This window comes from Pristiophorus japonicus, chromosome 11, assembly GCF_044704955.1.
Source record: "Pristiophorus japonicus isolate sPriJap1 chromosome 11, sPriJap1.hap1, whole genome shotgun sequence".
NCBI classification, from domain to species: Eukaryota; Metazoa; Chordata; class Chondrichthyes; family Pristiophoridae; genus Pristiophorus; species Pristiophorus japonicus.
This window is the reverse complement of record NC_091987.1, coordinates 147,033,939-147,048,143: the sequence shown is the minus strand read 5'-3', so window position 1 is coordinate 147,048,143 and position 14,205 is coordinate 147,033,939. Positions and strand designations below refer to the sequence as shown.

At 44.6% G+C, this 14,205-nt stretch overlaps 1 protein-coding gene across 1 annotated transcript in view; it reads left to right on the top strand.

The window, feature by feature from the left end:
* LOC139275611 (cilia- and flagella-associated protein 44) overlaps nucleotides 1–14,205 on the top strand; it is a 292,909-nt gene that overhangs the window by 232,250 nt on the left and 46,454 nt on the right. Inside the window, exons 27-28 of the mRNA XM_070892782.1 lie at nucleotides 1,840–2,035; nucleotides 10,113–10,223. Of these exons, the coding sequence (XP_070748883.1) occupies nucleotides 1,840–2,035; nucleotides 10,113–10,223 (307 nt within the window). The remainder of the gene's footprint in view (nucleotides 1–1,839; nucleotides 2,036–10,112; nucleotides 10,224–14,205) is intronic.

The window sequence follows — 14,205 nt, the reverse complement described above, 5'->3', positions numbered from 1 at the left end:
TACATTTATAAATAACCATGAATCAGAAATTTTAAAATCAAATATTGCGCATCAATAAAAATTAATTAAAAGATATGAATTGAAAAGTTTTGAAATATTGAGCAGTTGAAAATATCTCGGTATTCATTGAATCACTAATTTTAAGTTTTCTATTCATGAATATTTATTAACTGTGAATCATCTTTTATATCTTTTATATTTTAGAGCTGTGGCCCAGTGGGTAGCACACTCGGCTCTGAGTCAGAATGTTGTGGGTTCAAGACCCTAGACTTGAGCACAAAAATCTAGTTAAACCAAGGCTCTGCCTGCTCTCAAGTAGACGTAAAAGATCCCACAGCACTTTCGACGAAGAGCAGGGGAGTTATCCCCGGTGTCCTGGCCAATATTTATCCCTCAATCAACATAACAAAAAAAACAGATTATCTGATCATTATCACATTGCTGTTTGTGGGAGCTTGCTTGTGCGCAAGTTGGCTGCTGCGTTTCCCACATTACAACAGTGACTATACTCTTTAAAAAGTACTTCATTGGCTGAAAAGCGCTTTGAGACATCCGGTGGTCGTGAAAGGCACTATACAAATGCAAGTCTTTCATCTTTAATTTTATTGATCTGTATAACAGGTGATAAAATGTGGAAAATTAGTTGGGGAGAAGCTACAGGGTGCCAGGGACGATGCTGGAGGTTCGAGCAGATTTGGCTGGCATTGTTGTTCGGGGAGGGAGGTTGGGGGAGATGCAGCTATATCTGATCGTCAGCAAAAAATAGTACAGCAAGTGCTAAAACAATGGGGAAAAAAGTCTCCAGCAGCATTATGGAGCCTGAAAGAAATCATTAAAAGTTGGAGATAGGCCTTACCGGTGCAAGAGAGATCCCAGGTGACCTTGGATTTCTGGTTGGTTTGTCTGGAGGCCCAATCTCTTGCACCAAAAGACTTGGCCGAATGCTAAAATGTGGAAAGTAAAAGCTGCAGGAGCATAAAGGACTTTTGTGGTGGGGGGAATGGGGAGAGATGGAATAGGCACAAGGAAGGCCCCTGGACCCCTGGCTATGGATTTCCCCAGAGGTGTCATTCACTGCTTGAGGACCAGCCAAATGCTGGAAAAAATTGGCAAGGTGCCATACAGGGTGAATTACAAGTTTTGAGCAGTATTTTTAACGTGGAAAAACATTGAGATACCTTCTTCTGAGGCCAACTGGAAGCTAGAGAAGGCACATTGGGATCTCCCCAGGAGATGGTCTGAGGATTGAAACATTAACAGTTACACTTACTAAATGTATTTTTGTAAATCAGCTCAGCTGGTGCGTGACTTGGTGGGGAACTGGGAGGTGCCGTTCCCTCACCAGATTTCCTGATTGTTAGCCAACCGTGCTGAGGGCCAGTCTCTCTCTGGGCATACGTTACCTGTGCCATTAGCCTCCCTCCAATTGAGCCCTCTCTCAATTAGAAAAGGCTAATGTTGGAAAGTTAGGCCAGGCCAGGCCTCTGTGCTGCAGGTGTGGACAAGCCTGCACTTTGGGTCAGCTCAACTCCACCTTTTGCCAGACTCTCAAAATTGGGGCGAATATGTAGATATGCCGATTAAAAATGTGATGTTTTTTTTGGCAAATGAAGAACGGTAACTGCACTTCAAAAGGTAGTTACTTGGTTGTAAAGCACTTTGAGCCAGCCTGAGGTGTTAAGGCACTAGATAAATGCAAGCGCTTTTTCAGGTCGAGTGGTTCTTGCTCATGATATGGTCATTCTTGTACTATACTTAATCACTATATACTCCTCTATCCTTCAGAATCAAATCTTAAGTCCTTAACTCTGACAGAAACTGCTGTACTTTCTGTTACAGGTAAAATCAGAAGACTGTTTCCAGCAGTTCGAAGTCAAGAAACGAGATGTAGTTAAACTACAAGAGAAGGAGAAGGCCCTCCATTCCACCTTCCTCAAGTCTCTGGGTGAAAACAACAAACATGCTGATTTTCTCACCAAAGTCTTCAAGAAGAAAATCAAACGTACAAGAAAGAGCGAAGCAAAAATCTCTGCAGGTATGCACGCTTTATAAGATTAATTTCACCACCAGTTCATCATCATCTTCTCTCCATCAATGTTTTTGAGGATTACGTCTGAAAATCTGAGTTTTAATTTAGATTACAGAAGAATGACTAGACTGACTGGGAGTTCCCACTATATCTAGAAGTAGATTCCTTCTGTAATATGATACCCACAGTGCAAAATTAACTACCCATGGAGCTTTTTTCATTCGTTTGTTCTCGGGATGCGGTTGACACTGGTATGGCCGCCTTCATTGGCCATCCCTAGTTGCCCTCTACAGTTGAACCTTGAACCGCTGCAGTCCATGTGGTGATGGTCCTTCCGCAATGGTGTCAGTAAGGTGATGCAGTATTTTGACCCAGCGATGGTGAAGGAATGGCTATATATGTCCAAGTCAAGATGGTGTGTGACTCTGAGGTGATGGTGTTCCCACAACATTGCTGTTCTTGTCCTACTCGTCGATAGAGGTCACTGGAAGGGAGATGCTGTCCAAGTATCCTTGTTGAGTTGCTGCAGCGCATCCTGTAGACGATGTACACTGCAACCAATTGTGCCGGTAGAGGAAGGGGTGGTTATTGATGCGGCTGCACCATCCAGGGCAGTGGCGAGTATTCCATCACACTCCTGACTTGACCCTTGTAGATGGTGGACAGGCGTTGAGGGGTCAGGAAGTGAGCCACTCGTCACAGAGTACCCAGCTGCTGGATACATAAGTGTGAACATTGATGTATATTGCTCTTGTTTTTTTAAACATATTGGAATTGAAATTACATCAAAATATTTATATGTATACTTCATTCTTTTCACATACTAATATTGTCTTTTACTGCCCTGATCTCATATACTAATATTGCTGTCTGTTACTGACCTTTCCCTCATATACTAATATTACTAACTTTAAAAAAAATTCATTCACAGCAAAGCCAGTATTTATTGCGCATTCCTAATTGCCCTCGAGAAGGTGATGGTGAGCCCTCTTCTTGACAACTGAGTGGCTTGCAAGGCCATTTCAAAGGACAGTTAAGAAACAACCACATTGCTGTGGGTCTACATAAGATCATAAGAACTAGGAGGAGGAGTAGGCCATTTGGCCCCTCGAGCCTGCTCCGCCATTTAATGGCTGATCTGATCATGGACTCAGCTCCACTTCCCTGCCCGCTCCCCATAACCCTTTATTCCCTTATCGCTCAAACATCTGTCTATCTCCACCTTAAATATATTCAATGACCCAGCCTCCACAGCTCTCTGGGGCAGAGGTTTCCACAGATTTCCAATCCTTTGAGAGAAGAAATTCCTCCTCATCTCAGTTTTAAACTATGCCCCCTAGGAGTGGAAATAGCCTCTCTCTATCCACCTTGTCGAGCCCCCTTATTACCTTCTATGTTTCGATAAGATCACCTCTCATTCTTCTGAACTCCAATGAGTATAGGCCCAACCGACTCAACCTATCTTCATAAGTCAACCCCTTCATCTCCAGAATCAACCCAGTGAACCTCCTCTGAACAGTCTCCAATGCAAGTATATCCTTCCTTAAATATGTAGACCAAAACTGTACGCAGTACTCTAGGTGTGACCTCACCAATACCCTGTACAGTTGTAGCAGGACTTCTCTGCTTTTATATTCCATCCCCATTGCAATAAAGGTCAACATTCCATTTGACTTCCTGATCACTTGCTGTACCTGCATACTAACTTTTTGTATTTCATGCACAAGGACCCCCAGGTCCCTCTGTACAGCATCACTTTGCAATTTTTCTCCATTTAAATTATTATTTGCGCCGAAGTGAATAATAAGAACATAAGAAATAGGAGCAGGAGAAGGCCATATGGCCCCTCAAGCCTGATCCGCCATTTAATACGATCATGGCCTCAGGTCCACTTCCCTGCCCGCTCTCCGTAACCCCTTATTTCCTTATCATTTAAGAAACTATCTATTTCTGTCTTAAATTTATTCAATGTTCCAGCTTCCACAGCTCTCTGAGGCAGTGAGTTACAACCCTCTGAGAGAAGAAATTTCTCCTCATCTCAGTTTTAAATGGGCAGCCCCTTATTCTAAGATCTATTCTAGTTCTAGTCTGGGGAGACATCAGCGGAAATATCCTCTCTGCATCCACCTTGTCAAGCCCCCTTATAATCTTATATGTTTAATCTCACATTTTTCCACATTATACTCCATCTGCCAAATTTTTGCCCACTCATTTAGCCTGTCTATATCCCTTTGCAGATTTTTTGTGTCCTCCTCACAACTTGCTTTCCCACCCGTCTTTGTATCATCAGCAAACTTGGCTACATTACACTCAGTCCCTTCATCCAAGTCATTAATGTAGATTGTGGCACCCCACTACTTACTGTTTGCCAACTGGAAAATGACCATTTATCCTGACTCTCTGTTTTCTGTTAGTTAGCCAATCCTCTATCCATGCAGGAGTCACATATAGGCCAGACCAGTTAAAGACAGCAGATTTCCCTCCCTAAAGGACCAGATGGGTTTTTACAACTGTACACCACTAATTCTAGCTTTTTATTCCAGATTTATTTAATTAACTGAATTTAAGTTCCCCAGCTGCCATGGTGGGATTTGAACTCATATCACTGGATCATTAGTCTAGGACTCTGGATTACTAGTTCAGTAACTTAACCATTAATGCCACTTATTGCGTTCCTAACACAGATGAGGCTGCACACAGGGAGGTTAAAGTAATAGTGACCTCAGTCTTTAATAAGACACTCCAAGGCAAGGAACAGGCCTGAGGGGGCCGGCTTATATACTGTGCTCCCAAGGGATGCTGAGATCCCTTGGGACTTCAGGGGATGAGCTCCCTGGTGGCGGAACATGGGAGTGCATTCTTTACAGATACACAACATCACTCCTCCCCTTCCCACCCCCGCCCCCCCCCCCCCCCCCCCAAAGTCAAAGTGAAAACTATTTACAAGGTGAGGCGGTCAGGAGCCTTTCTTTTCCTGGTGGACCGCCTTGGTACAAATGTCTGTTCTGGTGTGTTGGCTGTGCCCTCGCTGGGCTGGCGTGTTGTTGGCCCTGCGGGGCTGCTAGGTGAGCCTGGCCTTGCTGGGCTATTGGGCGTGATGGGTTTGATTTCCTGGTCCGGCATGGTGTTGTTGATCCTTTGGGTGTGTGTTGTGGGCTTGAAAAAGGTGGTGACTGCTGTGGGTTGTTCAGGGCAGTCTGTGAACCGCAGCCTCGTTTGGTCCAGGTGCTTTCTGCAAATTTGTCCATTGTCTAGTTTGACGACAAACACCCTATTCCCTTCTTTAACTATCACCGTGCCCGTGATCCACTTGGGACCATGTCCACAGTTTAGCACATACACAGAGTCATTCAGATCAATTTCCCGTGACACAGTGGCACGACCATCGTTTACATTTTGTTGCTGCCGCCTGCTCTCTACCTGATCATGCAGGTTGGGGTGAACCAGTGAGAGTCTGGTTTTAAGTGTCCTTTTCATGAGTAGCTCAGCCGGGGGCACCTCTTAGCGAGTGGGGTCTCGTGCGGTAGCTGAGCAGTACACAGGACAGGTGGGTTTGGAGTGAGCCTTCTGTGACTCGTTTAAGGCTCTGTTTGATTGTTTGTACTGCCCGCTCTGGCTGCCCATTGGAGGCTGGTTTAAACGGGGCCGAGGTGACACGTTTGATCCCATTGCGGGTCATGTATTCTTTAAATTCGGCACTGGTGAAACATGGCCCATTGTCACTGACCAGTATGTCAGGCAGACCGTGGGAGGCATACATGGCCCTCAGGCTTTCAATGGTGGCGGTGGTGGTGCTCCCCGACTTATTTGACATTCAATCCATTTTGAAAAAGCATCCACCACCACCAGGAACATTTTACCGAGAAACGGGCCCGCATAGTCAACATGGATCTCGACCATGGTCTGGAGGGCCAGGACCACAAACTTAATGGTGCCTCTCTGGGTGGTTTGCTCAACGAACACATACGCTGCATTGCCTTACACAGGAGTCTTAAGTCAGAGTCGATACCGGGCGACCACACGTGGGATCTGGCTATCGCTTTCATCATTACTATATCCGGGTGTGTGCTGTGGAGATCCGAGATGAATGTCTCCCTGCCCTTTTTTGGTAGCACTACGCGGTTACCCCACAACAGGAGTCTGCCTGAATGGACAGCTCATCCTTTCGCCGCTGGAACGGCTTGATTGGCTCTTGCATTTCAACGGGGATGCTGGCCCAGCTTCCATGCAGTACACAGTTTTTTTACTAGGGACAGCAGAGGATCTTGGTGGGCCATGACAGGTGATTTATCATTTTCAAACGCTTCCATGACCATCAACAAGTCTGCGGGCTGCGCCACCATCAACAAGTTTGCAGGCTGCACCATTTCCATCCCCGTGGTGGGCAATGGTAGCCGACTGAGAGCATCCGCACAGTTCTCAGTGCCTGGCCTGTGGCAGATGGTATAGTTATAAGCTGATAGTGCGAGTGCACACCTTTGTATGCGGGCTGAGGCATTAGTATTTATCGCCTTGCTTTCAGCGAACAGGGATGTGAGGGGCTTGTGATCGGTTTCCAGCTCAAATTTGAGGCCAAACAGGTACTGATGCATTTTCTTTACCCCGAAAACACACGCTGATGCCTATTTCTCAAGCCTTAGACAAGCTCCTAGAAGCATAGGCGACAGGTTGCAACTTCCCCGCAACGTTAGCTTGTTGTAATACACACCCGACTCCGTACGACGATGCGTCACATGTTAGCACAAATCTTTTACACGGGTTATACAATACAAGCAGCTTGTTGGAGCATAAAATGTTTCTGGCTTTCTCAAAAGCAATTATTTGTTTCTTTTCACCTTTGCGCAACTGGGGCTCTAAAAGGGTGCTTAACCCCGGTAGGATGTTACCAAAATAGTTGAGGAGTTCCAGGAACGACCGCAGCTCCATGACGTTCTGTGGCCTGGGCGCGTTCCTGATAGCCTCTGTCTTGGCGTCTGTGGGCCGAATGCCGTCTACCGCGATCTTTCTCCCCAAAAATTCCACCTCTGTTGCCATAAAGACGCATTTCGACCTCTTTAGCCACAGCCCTACGCAATTCAGTCATTGGAGGACCTCCTCCAGGTTTTGTAGTGTCCTGACCCGTGACCAATATGTCGCCCTGAAAGACCACTGTGTGTGGTACCGACTTGCGTAGGCTCTCCATGTTTCTCTGGAAGATCGCTGCAGCCGACCGAATTCTAAATGGGCATCTGTTGTAGATGAACAGTCCCTTGTGCGTGTTGATGCAGGTGAGGCCCTTCGAAGACTCCTCCAGCTCCTGCGTCATGTAGGCCGAAGTCAGGTCGAGCTTGGTGAACGTCTTGCCTCCTGCCAGCGTAGCAAATAGGTCGTCTGCCGTAGGTAGCGGGTATTGGTCCTGTAGCGAGAACGATTAATAGTTACTTTATAATCGCCGCAAATCATGACCGTGCCATCGCTTTTGAGTACTGGAACAATCGGGCTGGCCCACTCGCTGAATTCCACTGGGGAGATGATGCGCTCGCGTTGCAGCCTGTCCAGCTCGATTTCCACTCTCTCCCTCATCGTGTGAGGTACCGCTCGTGCCTTGTGGTGAATGGGTCGTACCTCTGGAACCAAGTGGATCCGCACCTTCGCCCCGGAAATATTTCCAATGCCTGGCTCAAAAAGGGAAGTAAATTTGTTTAGAACCTGGGTACATGAGGCCTCATCGACATGTGATAGCGCTCGGATGTCATCCCAGTTCCAGCGGATTTTGCCCAGCCAGCTCCTTCCAAGCAATGTGGGCCAATTGCCCGGGACAATCCAGAGTAGCAGTTCGTGCACCTTGCCCTCGTGGGTGACCTTGACCATGGCGCTGCCCAGGACAGTGATAACCTCTTTGGTGTACATTCTCAGTTTCGTGTGGATGGGGCTCAGGACCTGGTCTGAATGCCTTGTTGCACCACAATCTCTCAAACATCTTTTTACTCATGATGGATTGGCTAGCGCCAGTGTCCAGTTCCATGGCTACGGGTAAGCCATTTAATTTTACGTTTAGCATTATAGGTGGACATTTCGTTGAAAATGTGTGCACCCCATGTACTTCAGCATTTGCCTCCTCTCTCTCAGGCTCGAAATTGCTTTGATCCACCATGGACCGATCTTCCTCTGCCACGTGCTGGTTAGCAGGTTTTGCAGAGCTTGTAGCCCATTGTTCCACAGCTCTTGCAAACATACCCTGAATGGAAGCCTCCACAACGCCAACAAGTTGTGAATTGCCTTGCATTCATCCTTTGTTGCGGACTCTGAGTCATCTGGGTCACCTGAGGCCTGCTGGCAGTTGCAGACTCGTGGGTTCTGCCCTGTACATTTCTGCTCACAAACACAGTTCCAGTTAATTTATGAACATTGCTAGCACTTGTGTGCTGAGAGATTTGTTTGGTGTTATCACTGGTGGACATAAACGCCTGTGCTCTCGCAATGGCCTTACTGAAGGTCGGTGTCTCTGCAGTCAAAAGTTTTCGTAGGATGGTCTCGTGGCCAATGCCCAGTACAAAAAAGTGTCTGAGCATTTGCTCCAGGTAGCCATCAAACTCACATTGTCCAGCAAGTCGCCTTAGCTCGGTGATGTAGCTCGCCACTTCCTGACCTTCAGATCGCTGGCACATGTAGAACCGATACCTCGCCATCAGCACGCTCTCCCTCGGGTTAAGATGCTCCCGAACCAGTGTACACAGCTCCTCATTTGACTTATCTGTGGGTTTCACCGGAGCCATAAGATTCTTCATGAGGCTGTAGGTCGGTGCCCCGCAGACTGTGAGGAGGACCGCTCTCCTTTTTGCAGCGCTTCCTTCTCCGTCCAGCTCATTGGCTACAAAGTACTGGTCTTGCCGTTCGACATAGGCTTCCCAGTCCTCACCCTCCAAGAACTTCTCCAGGATGCCCACAGTTTGCTGCATCTTTGCGTTGGATTTGTATTCTCGTCGCCAGTTATTGTGTTCCTAACACAGATGAGGCTGCACACAGGGAGGTTAAAGTAACAGTGACCTCAGTCTTTAATAAGACACTCCAGAGTGAGGAACAGGTCTTAGGGGCCAGCTTATATACAGTGCTCCCAAGGGATGCTGGGATCCCTTGGGACTTCAGGGGAGAAGTTCCCTGATGTCGGAACATGGGAGTGTATGCTTTACAGATACACAACACCACCATTCCCGCCGATTACTGCCCTTTTCTCATATACTAATATTGCTGCTGTATGTTGCTGTCCTTTTCTCAAACTAATATTGTTGTCTGATACTAACCTTTCCCCCATATTGGCCCGGAAATCTCGGTTTCTCTTTCCCACGGGCATTCGACTGGATTCTAGAAAAAAGAAGCGCACCTACCTGAAGCTGCTGCGGCAACATCAGGTTCTGGTCCGGAGGCCTCTTCTGATTGTGCGTCGCAGCGTGTGCACGTCAGGACGTGCGCAGGCCTGGAGCTGGAGTCACATGGCTCTCGGCAGCCAATCAGGTATAGCATATTCTCATTCATAGTAATAGGAGTTTCGTGATTCCGAAACTCCTATTACTATGAATGAGAAACACCCCCAAACACTACATAAAACACCTCACATAAATACATTACAGAAATTAAAGTTGATAGAAATGTTTTTGAAAAAGAAAATTTGCTGATCTTTTTAAAAAGTTTTAATTATAGCTTAAAATAAAATTATCTGAATGGGCAGGGTTTTGAACAAATGTATTTTTAAATTTTATTTTAATATGTTTTTGATATGTTTTTAAACTCGTACGCTATGCGCTTGCTTTTACCAGGCGCAAGAGTTTTAAGGACATTCGCTGGGCAAGAGATGGGCAAATAGCCCAGTCTCTGCCATGGGAATGTCCTTCTCCCCGAAATGCAGAGGATCTGTCCAGCCAGAAACTTGACAGATCGGAAAAGCCGGCTTTCAGCGCACGTGCATTGCGTATGGACCCGGGGAGGCCGCGATTTCTGAGCCATTATTGCTGTCTGATACTGACCTTTCTCATATAGTAATACTGATAGCTATGGCAGTACTTTTCAAGCCCTAATTACTTTGGTCTGGTCTGACTTTTGGTTACAGATTCCGATGAAGAGAGCGATGAAGAATCGGATGAAGAATTTGACTTCAGTGGGGATGAGGATGAATCCGATTCTGATGATGGTGGAGTGGACGACTCTGCTTGTCCAGATAGTAAGAGATATATCCGTATCTGTCTTAATTGTTGTCAACAAAATCTATAACTGAAAATAAGAAAGAAATTACATTTATATATCATCTTATCACAAGGATGTCCTTTTTTCACAAGCTAATATTGTATCTCTTTCTCCCTATCGCTCGGATACCAGTCTCTCTCTCTCTGCTTAAGACAATTTCTGACATTTATACAACTTAAAACAAGAGCTATAACAGTAGTCATTTATTTTACACCTACCTCCACACACATACATACTTACAAATGTACTCAAACACACCTATCACTGTTTCAAAGAAAACCCTCAAAGTTTACCTCAATTTTGAAATTCATAATTTTGCTTGGTCTTCAAGTGACTTTAATGAAAGCTGGCTTAAAACTGCTAGAAGCTGATGAAAAATATCCACCAGTACAGCTGACTGAACGATATTAATGCCTTCTGAGAAATGAAGCACACTGCACATGCTCACACTGCACAATCCAAATTCAGAGTCACAGCAGAAATATCAAATCCAAGCTCAGCCTTTTGGAAGAAGCAGTGGGCTTCAAGTTAAAAGACAATTCAGTGGATTATTGTAATCATTTTGTAATTGCCTTGATTTAAAATAAGAGGGGATTAGCCCAGTGGCATCGTACACACAAGGGAATGGAGTGGAAGTGGCTGCTGATACATGCAAGACTATCGACTTTAATTGTTACATAAGCAGAAACAGAAAATAGGCCAACAGCACTTTGAGTACAAGAGTAAAGAAGTAATTACTCTTGATATTTCCACCAATCACTGGTTAGGTCACAGTTGGAGCGTGTGTGAGGATTTGGACCTTGCATTATAGAAAGGACATTGAAGTCATAGTGTATAGTGTAGATTTACCAGGATGATGTCAGATAGGAAACTATAGTTATGAGGAGAGACTTGAGATGTTTTTTATTTGTTCAGCATTTATTGCTCATCCCTGCTCCAGTGGAAATAGTCCCAGATACTCAGAGAAGGCTGAGAGGAGATTTAATCAAGGTTTTTATAATGATAAAGGATTTTGCTACAGTGAATGACTATTTCCTCTATTTGGAAGTCAGTGATGAGGGGTCACCAATTTTAAATTGCCATAGAGTGAGTGAGGAGAGGGGTTAGGAAAGATCTACTTAGAGAGAGTTGTTGGAACATGGAATGCTTTACAACAGGAAGTGGAGACCATTGCTTCTTTTAAGGGAAAACTAGATAAAGATTTGAAGATTGGATTGATACGGGGCTATGGGTAGAGAGTGGGGCAGTAGGATTGATACAGGGCTATGGTCAGAGAGCAGGGCAGTGGGGTTAGTTTTGATCAATACAGGGCTATGGGGAGAGAGTGAGGCAGTGGGATTAGTTTGGGATTGATACAGGGCTATGGGCAGAGAGTGGAGCAGTGGGATTAGGTTGGAATTGATACAGGGCTAGGTGCAGAGAGCGGGGCAGTGGGAGTAGTTTGGGATTGATACAGGGCTATGGGGAGAGAGTGGGGCAGTGGGATTAGTTTGGGATTGATACAGGGCTATGGGCAGAGAGTGGAGCAGTGGGATTAGGTTGGAATTGATACAGGGCTATGGGGAGAGAGTGGGGCAGTGGGATTAGTTTGGGATTGATACAGGGCTATGGGCAGAGAGTGGAGCAGTGGGATTAGGTTGGAATTGATACAGGGCTATGTGCAGAGAGCGGGGCAGTGGGAGTAGTTTGGGATTGATACAGGGCTATGGGCAGAGAGTGGTTGGACTGCTTTCTTGCACGTTTTTGTTTTGTTGCTTTAAATGTCTGATTGCACACATACTCCGTTGTAGTAATGGCAGGATCAGGTCTTCACGTTCATACTACACAAAACCAATATGAAGATCCTGAGACACACACTTCGATTCCAGTGTGAGCTGCTAAAAGTATTCACTCACATCCCTTATACAAACTCAGTTCTTTGATCTCTATATTCTAAGCCTACTATCAATAAATCATGGTACATCAAAGGTACATACAAATACTGACAATTGTAATGTAAACTAAACAACCAACCACTCAACCTCCTGAAATTACTTTTTTGCTCAATTAACTCTTGCCATGCATTTTACTACTAAAACACACATTCGCATATGGGTGAATGACTATAAAAACCTTCTAGCATCTTCTTTCCTGTGGAGACATCCTCTGCTGTTACCCAATTTGCAACCCATGCTTATCATAAAGCTTCTTGAACTTTTATCGCAGCAAGTGTTGATCTCAGTCTGCGCAGAGCGAATCAGCGAGGTATTCGAGTAATACGAAATCTCGCTCCCACATTCCCCAATTTTTCTCTTTGGCTTTCTTGCCAGGCATCATCTCTATAATGCTACAATGAACTGGAATATCAAGTAATCACACAATTAAAAGATTTTTCCAGCTCTCCTTACCATTATCCATTTTAGGGATATTCTTGCTAAATATCATTTCCCACTAGCTTTCTGTCATCCCAATTTCATTTTGATCTCCACCCTAAATTTTAGAAGACCAAATCCTATGTCCCTCTTATTTTAATTCCAGTCCCTCTGAGAGGTACCAATACGTTTAATTCTGTATTATTTCATTAAAATCAGTATCGCTATGGCGTAGGTATATCAGTGCCTTGAATAAAAATTGTCTCACTCTCCTGAGCCACATTAACCATTTCACGCTGCGCTGTTGTCAAAAAACTGAGCACGTTCTTCAGTGCATCTTCACCATGCATTTCCTCATGCTAGTTGCCTCATGCGCAACATGTTACATTTGCACACACACCGGTATCCCAATATCATACCACACTTGACATCAGATACAAGCCATTCCTGGGCATTTCAGTTATCTTATCAAAGGATTGGAGGTGCCCTTCTCATCTCTCCCTGCATGGTCCCAATGTCTAAGGTAGTGGCCAGGCTATCAAATACATTTTCTTCATTGTTGAGGCAAATACACAAATATCTCCAAGAGAAACCTTTCAATTAATGACTCCCACCTACACGTTCATGACTTTCAATATAACGTACCTCAATACCAAATTGAAAATCCTTTCATGAATCATGCCTGTGTGTTTTATGTTACTCAGGGATTCACTCCCACAGCTTTTCCTGAGTTCCTGAAATTCAATCATAATCACCTACAAAAATGGTTTTAGAAAAATTCCCATTTATTATCATTTAATCTCATTCAGGAGCCCTGGGGAAACTTTACCATCCAATGCAATGTGATTATTACCATATAACTTCTTAATAAACCTACTAATTCCTTAAAATATTGCAATTCCAGAGAGCAATTCAGTCTGCATGATGAGGGATGTTAGTTATCTTTAACACAAAAGCCTTCCCCCCAAAAACCTCTTTGTTAGCACAGTTTAAATGGAATCACATAGACTAGACCTAAAAGTTGATTCGCCCCGTAAATTTCAGATACATTTCCCTTCCTGAGTGCTTGAACAGCAACTCATCAATTCATCTAATCAATGTTAATTTCACAAAAAAATTATGTTCAGGCTTTGTGGGCTAGACTTTCCACTTCACATCGTCCATCTAAGGCCCATCTATCGCCCAAAATGGACCTCTATCGCCCATTTTGAGCAAAAAGTGGAAACTAGGCCTAAAATATCACCATAAAAATAGGCCCCCAAGTTTCTACTTTGATCGCCGAGATGATCGCCCACACAAGGCCCATCCCAAGTTTCGGCACCTAAGCATGCACTTCGCTGGGCCGATGCAAGGCCCAAAAGAGTGCTCAAAAATAGTTGCTTTTTCAGGGCCATAGAGAGGGAAACGGACACCATTTTTAGCTTCTGAGGAAGGGTGAAGAATTAGTTGAGTTATTTAGAGAGTAAAATTGAAGCAAATTGTACTCAGAAATTTGGGACAGGGAATATAAATAGGTATTATCAACTTATTTATGCTAAATAGATCTCATATATTGGAATTATTTAGTAAATAGCTTTTACATAGTGAAGTTATTTCATGATATTGTTG